General features: G+C 37.2%; 1 protein-coding gene across 1 annotated transcript; it reads right to left on the bottom strand.

Moving 5' to 3' along the window:
• Window positions 1-1,922: 1,922 nt before the first annotated feature.
• Window positions 1,923-4,363, bottom strand: PDE331 (Octicosapeptide/Phox/Bem1p family protein). Its single transcript, XM_079085448.1, has 2 exons — window positions 3,129-4,363; window positions 1,923-2,984 (listed from the first exon to the last, which is right to left on the bottom strand). The coding sequence occupies exons 1-2, from the start codon at window positions 4,289-4,291 to the stop codon at window positions 2,129-2,131; spliced, it is 2,019 nt and encodes a 672-aa protein (XP_078941574.1). The 5' UTR covers window positions 4,292-4,363; the 3' UTR covers window positions 1,923-2,128.
• Between the last annotated feature and the right edge of the window lie 6,039 nt (window positions 4,364-10,402).

Raw genomic sequence — 10,402 nt, 5'->3', positions numbered from 1 at the left:
ACATATCTGTATCTACTCGGATGATCCTTGCCGTTTATTTTTTAATTAATTCATTTTTTTTGACTCAGATGATCCCTACTGTTTATTTTGTTACGCGCTTGGTCCCTGTCTTACCTAAAAAGACTATTGTGCCCTTATTAATTTTTTTTTAAAATTAATTTTCTTATTTATGTATTTATTCTTTATATATTTAAAAAAAATTAATAGACCCCACATATATGTATCTCCTCACCATCTCATCTCTCATCCTCCTCAACTTCTATTTATTTTCCATCTTTCTATTTATTTTCCATCTTTAGTGATATGGACGTCTTCACCATCCCTTCTTTTTTCGGTCCTTCAACTCCGTCGAATCAACACCACACCCCACTAAAGATGAAGAGACAGTGGATTATGGTGTTGGTTCGCCAGAGTTGAAGGACCAAAAAAAGAAGGATGGTGAAGACGTCAATGTCACTAAAGATGGAAAATAAATAGAAGTTGACGAGAATGAGAGATAGTATGTTGACCGGTGAGACCCAAATGAAATTTCTCAAATGTGGTTTCAGGTTTACGGTGAGGAGATACAGACATGTGTGGTCTATTAATTTTTTGAAATATATAAAAAATAAATACATAAATAAGAAAATTAATTAAAAAATAAATTAATAAGAGCACAGTAGTAAACGTGCAACAAAAATAAACAGTAGGGACCATCCGAGTTAAAAAAAATAAGTTAGGGACCAAAAATACAAATTCCACGAAACCACAGGGACCATTCGTGTAATTTACTCTTACTTTTCGTTTTGTTTATATTTGGGTAATTATTTTCTTGTACACATCTAGGTAACGAACTTTCAACGAACTTGTTGAAAGTATTCACATCTAGGATGTAACCTGCTACAGCAGGTCATAATGGTCATATGTGAACACTTCCAACAAGTTTATTACCTGGATGTGTACAATAAAAAGATAGTTACCCAGATATGAACATACCGAAAAGTTAATTACCTTAATAAGTCATTTTCCCGAAAAAAAAATGCTTAAAGAAACTGTTAAATTAAGAAAAAAAATTCAAAATTTTCATTTTTCTATGAAAAAATTTACCTTTTCCGTAATTAAACACGCCCTTAATATCTCTCTCTGTTGTCCTAAAATATGCAATACCTTTTTTTATTCGATTCCCAATATTTGATAAATTGAAAAAAATATATAAATATGATTGTGTCAAATCTTTCACTTTCAGAAATTTTAAACAAGGTTATCTCAAAAGAGAAAAACTCAACTACGTGTTAATTATTTTCAACATAAATAGTGCAAAGATATCAGATTCTGTAGATACCCCACTTTCTATGGTGCTGGACACCCACTCTCTTTTGGTATTTTCTGCAAAATTCATCCATTTCATACTTGTTACTCCCTTCTTTCAATTTTAGTTTTAAGATACTACCTCATCATAATATCACCAACTGAACTTTGTCCCAATGCTATCATTTCAGTCTTTCAAATCTGTTGTACCTTCCTCTATTATTTCTTTTTTCTTTAAGCAAAAAAATAAATGCATAGTACACTTCCACTTTGCATTATTTGTTACATGAGGACTTGACTAGACAATACTAAAACTCAACGAATGTTTTATGCTACATTCTATTACAAAAGATCAATTCAAAAACAAAAACACAGTACCTATCTCCTACCTAACTTCATAAAGATTTTAGTCGACTTGGAAATTAGGGTTAGGAGATAAATGGAATCAAAGCGTGGTGTCCAATCATCAACCAAAACCTAAAGTGATGTGATATTCCACTTATTCTACACATATAGAATAAGACCTCACAAAGCATTCACAAAGTTACAAGCTTTTACAGTATAAATTTCAAGAATCAACTAATAGTGATAACATAATATACGAGATAGATGTCATCCAAAGAAGAATACACAAGTAAAAGAAAAATAAAAAAATCTATTCCAATTGTTCTTAATTCTTATTGTACGTACCTATAACAAACACATACCACCAACCAACACAAAGAACAAGATAAACGACATATTATCAATAAACACCAAGAAAAATAATAATAATAATAATAATACCACTTTTACTGCAAAACTTTCCAAGAAACTCACCTTCATGTCACATGTGTCATGGTTATTGAGTTCTCCCCTGTTGTTGCTTTGTACTGTTCTCTGTAGGAAGATAAGAACCAGATTCACCACCAGTCATGGTCTGATATTGGGCAGTAGATTGAGGCGGCATAGGCTGAGCTGCATAGTATATATGCTGTCCCTGTGCAGGGTCACCATATTCATATCCATAATTACCACCACCACCAGAGGCGGAGGAAGCTACAGATTGTGGCGGCGGGTGGTGGAGCTGTGAATAGCCGACATACTGAGGCTGGTGTTGGCTTGAAGGAACTTGGACAAATTGGGAATTCCCGGAATTTGTCGTTCCATAAACTCCGGCGGGTAATTCGCTCTTGGCGGCAGTTTGAGGAGCTCTGGCGGTGGTGTAAGCCGGAGGTGGTGCTTGTTGGGCGGCAGTTGCAGGTGGTGCTTCGGCATAGCTAGTGGGTTGTTGCTGTAATTGGAGGTTGTATCCATGGGGAGGTTGCCTTGTGGCAGGCATGTAATACACAAAGTTTTGTTGATCGAGGGGTGGGTGGTGAGGGTGGTGTTGGTTTTGAGATGGGTACATTTGGTAGTAAGATGCCATGGGAACTGCACCGGATGGGTGGTGGTGGATGTATTGTGGTGGTGGAGCGGCGGTGTGGATGAATTGTGGTTGTTGTTGCTGTTGTTGATGGTGGAGTGGAGGATGCTGAGGATCAACTTGGTTGTTTGACATTGACATTATATAAGCAGACTCTGGAATTTGTTGTTGTTGCATTTGGATTCTAGTGTTTTGATCTGAGAGGCTATTTGGATCAGATCGATTGTTGTTAGAAGATTGGATTTGTACCAATGGATCCTGGTACATCATAGGCGGTTTTTGTCTTCCGTCACTGCAGTTCATACATATGAAAAACTTAAAATTCGTAGCAAAATCCGAGATCAATTTCACTTGGGAATTTCCACAAACAGTTGGCATGCACTGGCTATGCATTGGAAACAAATAAGAACAAATGGGAAAGGGGATTGAGAAATACCTTGAAACAGAATCTGAAGAGGCCAAATCGAAGCCCATAGACTGTTTTTGCTGCTGGTATTGCTGTTGCTGTTGCTTTTGATAAGCAATTTGAGAGCCCTGATCGGATCTCTCATCCTCGGATAAAACTCGGTTTGGGTAATCTACCGGCATCGCCGCCGTAGAACTCAACGGCACACCCGTCACAACCGTCGAAGCAGGAGCAGCCACGTAAACTCCATCATCTGGATGTTTGTGGATTTGTTGCTGTACACTCATCTGAGAAAACTGCTCCTCAATTCCTCCAACCTTTAAACTATCATCCACATGTACTCTAATCGGCGGTAAGCTAGCCAACGACGGAGATGACGAAGCAGACCCAAACGATGACGTCCTCTCCAAGTCGGGCACCGAATGAACATCCTGTGCAGAAGTATTACCTTTGGGATTTTTGCCGATTATACCCTTCTGATCAGCATCTTTTTTCTCCGGAACCGGAACATCGTCTTCCAAACCTAGTAAACAATTCACCGATGAAGTATCGGAAAATCCCGACGTGGTACCGTTTAGGGCGTTAAGAAACCAATCTTCCGATTTAGTACTGTTTTCTAGAAGCGATCCGATCGAGGAAGCAGATTCTGGTTTCGTCGGAAACAAGAATAAACGGAGCCGTGACGATTTGCTGACATCGGACGATTGATTCAGCCTTTCGTATTCGTCGATCATGTTCTCGAGATCTTCGTCGGTGGTAACGGAGATCAATGAATCGAGATCTTCCGACGGGAGTTGATACTTAAGTGTAAACGAAGCCGTTGTAGATATTAACGACGATGAAGATGAAGATCGGAGGAGGGTTTTGGAGAGGCGTTGAGTGAGGTCTGATAGAGTCGTATGGCGGTCAACAACGACGATTCTTGTATCCCCACCGATGTAGCAGAGAGACTTGTCATGGGGACGAGGGACTATGTGGCCGCCGTAGCTGCACATGAGCCGGAGCTTAGTGAGACCCGCTTGTGGCGCAACTGTCATACTGCCATTGTTAGACGGGTGTACTGAGTTGTCTTCGCCCCAGGAATCGGTGTTGCGGGAACGGGGGGAAGAATCTAGAGACTCGGGATAGGTGGCGGAAGGGGCGGTGGTTGTGGCGGAGAGAGACGGTAGCGGTGGCGTAGGGGTTTGCTCCATTGCTTTACAAATTCTCAATTTGGGGGAGAATGGGCTGTCTAGGAGTTGTGTGCTCTTATTCTTCTCAAAAGAAGGTCAAAGTTTACTTTTTTGCGCTGTCATTTATCTAGCGACCTTTCCTTATAAAAATCAATCCATATATATTTTAAGTAATTATATTATTATCCGATAAATTAGCTAGAGATCACCGTAAAAAATGGTGATTGTATTGGTTAAGGATTCCAAGTCTCCAAACTTTCAAATTTATATACACCCTACGTCCCAATATTAAGTCCCAATATTAAGTAATAATAATTGGGTATTTTGGTAAAAATATTATTTATTTTTAGAAGTAGACTATTATTTTGGGATAACCCAAAAAAGAAAGATGGACTATAATTTTGGGACGGAGGAGTAGATCATTTTATGGATATGTTTTGTTGTAGGTTTTGTTCAAGATTTTAACTTTCATTAAAATGCAATTGTTAGGTCAAACTAGGAAAGGTCTTGGCGTCTTGCACGGTTTAGAATACTTTGGTATTTATCATTTGTTATTTATCTCTTTTTTTTGATACTTAGCTAAAACAATGTGTTACAGTTGTTTAGACAAAATAAAATCTTATATTTTCTTGAAAGAGTAGTCATTACAACATATTTAAAAAAATTTCTTTTTGAATTGAGCACCCTACCTATTTTCTCTAATGAAAACCATTACGTTTGTTTTTTTACAAAATTCTTAAGCTCTTTTGTTGTAGAAAAATTGTTTTTAGAATCGTAATTTATTCACCTTTTGACCTCTCAAACCATTCCAAAAGCAGCTGCATTTACCACTTTTTTATCCGGTAATTGAACCTCCAACACCTTACATTGCCAAAAAAAAAAAAAAATTATATTTTGGTTGTTACGGTTTAACCATAAATATAAATACAGTGTTAACGACATAAATAGGTAACAAACTATTTGTTTATTTGGTAAATAGAATATCTTTGTTTTGAAATACCCTTTTGTTATGACAAAAGTAATCAAATACGAAATTAAACAAACAGAAACATAAATAAATCAAATTTTATACAAAGATTCACAAACCAGAAGAACATACTTGTATTGGATGTTTACAACAGTTTCACTAATCACGAAAAAAAAAGAAGAGATTAATGTCTGCTTAAGACATAAATTTCTCTGGTAGGGATCTATCTAGTGGATACAATAATCTGATCAAGATTGAATCTTGATCATGACGAAATTCTTCATGCTTCCCTGATCTCCCAAAAAAACGAGAGTGAAATAAAGTGGTGTTATTTTGTATGTGATCAACCCATTAATCTGTCAATTGATCATCTATTTATAGCTTGTCAAATAGCAGTTAAAAAACTGCCAACCATTATACATGTTTCAAAACCGAAATTAACTGCCTAATTAACTTCCAATCAGTTAATTAACAATTAACAGATTTTGTAATTAATAAATCAATTTTGGAATTTGTGTATATAAAAATTAAATTAAATAGTAAAGAAGAGCCCAAGAGCCCCAATGCCCAAGGCCGTCTTTTGACCATTAATTAATTTAATGACAAGCCTAATCCAAGACTAATTTGATATTCTAATACCATAATTCTAGCCTAAATGTCTTTTTGTTTTGCTTTATCCATTTAAGAATATGTGGAGACAATGGCTTATAAAGCTAGTCAAGGTTCTTTCTTTCTCCTATGTGGGATAATGTTTTTAAGCTATAAGCAAAGTTCCAACAATACCCCACATTTTCTATTCAAACTCCAACTATACCCCACATTTGAATAGAAAATAAGAGAACTTTGATATTCAAATCAGGAAAGTAGAATATGACATGCATCTGAAGAGGTGTTCAAATCAAGAAACTTGAACCTTTCATAGTGTATACTACTTTCATCTACTTTGAGGGTAGTGAACTAGAGTCTTGAACTAACCACTTTGTATAGTATAGTCAAAACAAGAAGTATCACACATATCATATCTAAACATGGATCATTTCTTACCGTTGTGCACATTTCAGTCGTGAACAATCCTTTCTTCATGAGACTTTTAGAGAGCTTAACCATATCAGCTCCCAAAGATGCGACCTCACATCCATCCACATAAGTAATGCTAATTTGGAACAATATGTATTATTCCACTATAAGAGCTATCAGCGTTATTAAGAATAAAATCCATCTATATATCATCAACGGGAAACACAAAGTAAATATCATATGAGTGAGCAAACTTTTGTGTTAGTGCTACTTTGAGTCTTCCCTAACTTGTTATCCTATTGAACCTAGACCATGGGATTTCCAATGTTACTAGGTTAGGTTTCCGCCAAGTGGTGACTCATTGTGTTAGTTTTAAGCCCATTCCCCTCGAAGTGAATAGAATTTGCTCTCTACTACGGCCTTTTGTCAATGGATTAGCTATATTTTCCTTTGACTTTATGTAACTAATGGAAATGAGTCGATTCTTCAGCAAGTCTCTTATTGTAATGTGTTTGTGCCTAATGTGTATCGACTTTCCATTGTATATCTAACTTTGTGCTCTAGTAAGAGCAACCATGCTATCACAATGTATACCAATAACAGTAACAGGTTTAGGCCACAGAGGAATACCTTCTAGGAAGCTTTTGAGTCATTCAACTTCTTCAGCAGCTTTGTCTAAAGCAACAAACTCTGCTTCCATTGTAGAATGAGTATTCACAATTTGCTTAGATGATTTCAAAAAGATAGCAGCTACACTAAGAGTGAACACATATCCACTTGTGGATTTGCCTCAAAAGTATTGGAAATCCAATTTTCATCACAATACCCTTCAAGAATAGGAGGATATCTCATGTAATGCAATCCATAATTCATTGTATGCTTTAAATATCTAAGCACTCTCACTAATGCATACTAATGATATTTCCCAAGATTGTAGGAGTAGCGGCTCAATCTACTTACATTATATGCTAAGTTCGGTCTTGTATAATTCATAATATACATTAAGCTACCAAGAACTTGAGTATATTCTAACTAAGCTAAACTATCACTGAAACATCCCAAAAATACGGTCCAAAAAATTCGTTTTAAAAATCATTTAAGAAAAACCATAACTCATCAACATCATAATAAAATCACAAGTCATGTATCCCCAAAACATCATATCAAAATATTGTATCAAAATCACGTGACAAAACATCAGAGTCTAAACATCTCAGGCTAAAAACTGTGGTGTGTGTCATGCAGTCATCCTGAGCTCTTCCCGTTGCTAGTGGAAGTACCTGAAACGCAAACTGAAAACTGTAAGCACGAAGCTTAGTGAGTCTCCCCAAACTACCACATACCATACATATAACATGCAACTAGGAGATACGGGCCCCGCCCACTCTCATGGAGATTCGGGCCCCGCCCACACTCCGCTGTCTAGGAGATTCGTGCCCCACCCACACTCCGCTACTAACATGCATACAAGTATCACACAGACAACAAGTATATCTATTCCTATCAAGCAGTCACATATCTATACTCAAATAATACTACGAGATTCGGGCCCCTCCCACACTCAGCTACTATGAGATTCGGTCCCCGCCCACACTCAGCTACTAACATATCACATATACGGGCCGGCCTTGGTGCCTTAGACTCGTTCCTACTGAAGGAAACTCACCTCGCAAAGCTGACTGCTGAAATCTCGAGTGAGGAATCTCTGACGGCTGCTCCAACGACTCCCCGGCTATTAATATCACAATAACACTTAGTCAAAACCTAACAATCCTCCTTAGGGTAAAATGACCATTTTACCCCTGGTCAAAGTCAACGCTTTGTCAAAGTCAACCTTCTGGTTGACCCAACTCGCCAAGTTTCTCCATCAACTCGTCGAGTCCTACAATTCTGAAATCGCGATCTAACTCGTCGAGTCACCTCCTGACTCGCCGAGTTCCCTAGCTACTCATAATCGTGATTTATTGAGTCAACTCGTCGAGTCCCTTCCCCGACTCATCAAGTTCTACCTTAAGCTAAAATGGGACAACATAATCCAACTCGTCGAGTTCCTCTATGGACTCGACGAGTTCCTCTGTCTGATTGGTGATATGGGCATATTTAGTCATATAATTCATGCATTATCTTAATACTTTATGTTAATTTTATCTCAAATAATGAACCAAAGGTGCTTAATTAGCTTAAATATTTCATTTTCAGCAACAATTACATGCTCGGATGGAAAAGGAAGCGAAACTAGCGATTGGAAGCTTGGATCTTGGATTTTGAAGAAAGAAGGATGTTGCTGGACAGCTTGACCCCTCGTCAGTGTTTTGGCCATATCTCATGAACCGTAACTCCGATTGACGAGATTCAAATTGTTCTGAAAACTAGACACAATTTCGGACGACTTTCGTGTTTTGAGAAAATTCTGATTCCAAACGGACTCGGCGAGTAGGGTCGACTACTCGGCGAGTCGTATCGAACTTTCGCGATTCTGGACGTGCTGACTTGCCGTACACGGGTTTTAAGTGACGGACTCGTCGAGTAGGTCACTGGACTCGCCGAGTAGCCTCTGTTTTGTGAAAATCTATATGAAGGGACTTTCAGATCGATAACCTAGCATATAGAGGAACCCTTGGAGGCTAAGATACGATTAAAAGCGCTGGTGAAGCTCTGGAAAGTGAAGAATCAACCCTACATTCGATTTTGAGGAGAATTAAGGCAAAATCAAGTTTACTCTTTACCTAATCTATTGTTTGAACTATGTTTTTACCAATTGATTTCGTTTTTGAGTGCTTTACTGCCTTAATCATGAGCTAAAACCTTTTAGCTTCTGTTTGGGGAGACAATGTTGAAACTATGGTTTGATTAATGGTAGGATTGATTTAATATTGGTGATTTTGTTGATTCTAGCTTGTTAAAGAACCTTATGTGTGAATGATAACTATTTTTCTATTAATAGGAAGATAATTAAGCTGCATGAACATCTTTTAATTGTTACCTCATATAATTTATGTGACCACTTTATTATATGACTAGGATTAGCGACTGTGAAACTAGAATTAATAGAAAAATAGGTAAATTCATGTGTGAGCTTGTGTGATGACCATCAACGAGAGGTTAACTAAAGGACCAATTTAGTTAGCTATTACAAGTCTTAATTAACCCGAATAAATAATCTAGTGAATTGAATTAAATTAGACAACTGGCCACTATTTGAGTTAGTTTGTTCTCTAAGGATTAGTGCAGCGAACGTGAATCTAATCACCTGAATCGGTAGCCAATAGAAAAATCAATCCATTGCACTATTGTCATAATGTCAACCATAGGATCAATTGAGTTGAACTAAACAGAAGTTCCTTTCATTATTGAATTTAGTTGAATCTTTGCTTATCTAGTTTTTAGTTAATTAATCTAAGTATTAGTTAGTAAGTTTCTAGTCTTGTAAAACTAGAGAAAACCTTTTATCAACTTGTTTTATTTAGATAATATTAGCATTTATTTTAATTGTTTACCGTTCCCTGTGTTCGATACCCTACTTGCTTGAACTATATTACTAATCGATAGGTACACTGCCTTTCGTGTGTTTATTTTGTGTCTAAGTTAGTAGGATTAAAACTAGTTCGTTTCACACACATCAATTGGCCATCTTAACAAATTAAGCCTCTACTCTCCAAATCCAACGTCCATACTGCATCTACATACTGGAAATGCCCTTTTTAAGGGTAAAGTTTCCAACTTTACACGTTAATATCCCTTCTTAATGGGTTTAGCTAGAACCCTAGTTCTTTTAGGATATAAATCTTTGTCCAACAGCCTTATCACTCCAAACCAAAGCATGAAAACCCAAATCTAGGTCCTAGATACCAAAAGAACACGTAAAGCCTCAGACTTTCCTTCCATGCATGGCCTTTTGGGGCACAAAAGGCCATAACAACACCTTAGAGCTTGCATGGGGGCTTCAATGGCATAAAGTTTGCACCTTTATGCCTTAACAACCCTTAATAATCCCAGATCTGAAAGGATCCTTGCTTGGGACGTCCAAATCCCAAGGGTCAAGCTTCTTGAACCAAAACCCTCAAAAAAGTGGAAATAAGTAGATCTAATGAATAAATGATCAAGTTAGAGACTTGATTACCAGAAAGTGAAGGGAATGAGATGTTGCT

The sequence above is a fragment of the Lactuca virosa genome, chromosome 3 (genome assembly GCF_052849685.1).
Source record: "Lactuca virosa cultivar CGN04683 chromosome 3, Lactuca_virosa_CGN04683_v6, whole genome shotgun sequence".
Taxonomy (NCBI): domain Eukaryota; kingdom Viridiplantae; phylum Streptophyta; class Magnoliopsida; order Asterales; family Asteraceae; genus Lactuca; species Lactuca virosa.
This window is presented reverse-complemented; position numbering and strand designations above follow the sequence as displayed.

Excerpts from the sequence above, each read along its gene's own strand:
- PDE331 (XM_079085448.1), bottom strand. The coding sequence starts at position 4,291 with ATGGAGCAAACCCCTACGCCACCGCTACCGTCTCTCTCCGCCACAACC. Across the intron at positions 2,985-3,128 it reads TCTTCAGATTCTGTTTCAAG|TGACGGAAGACAAAAACCGC; the intron begins GTATTTCTCAAT and ends TATGAACTGCAG.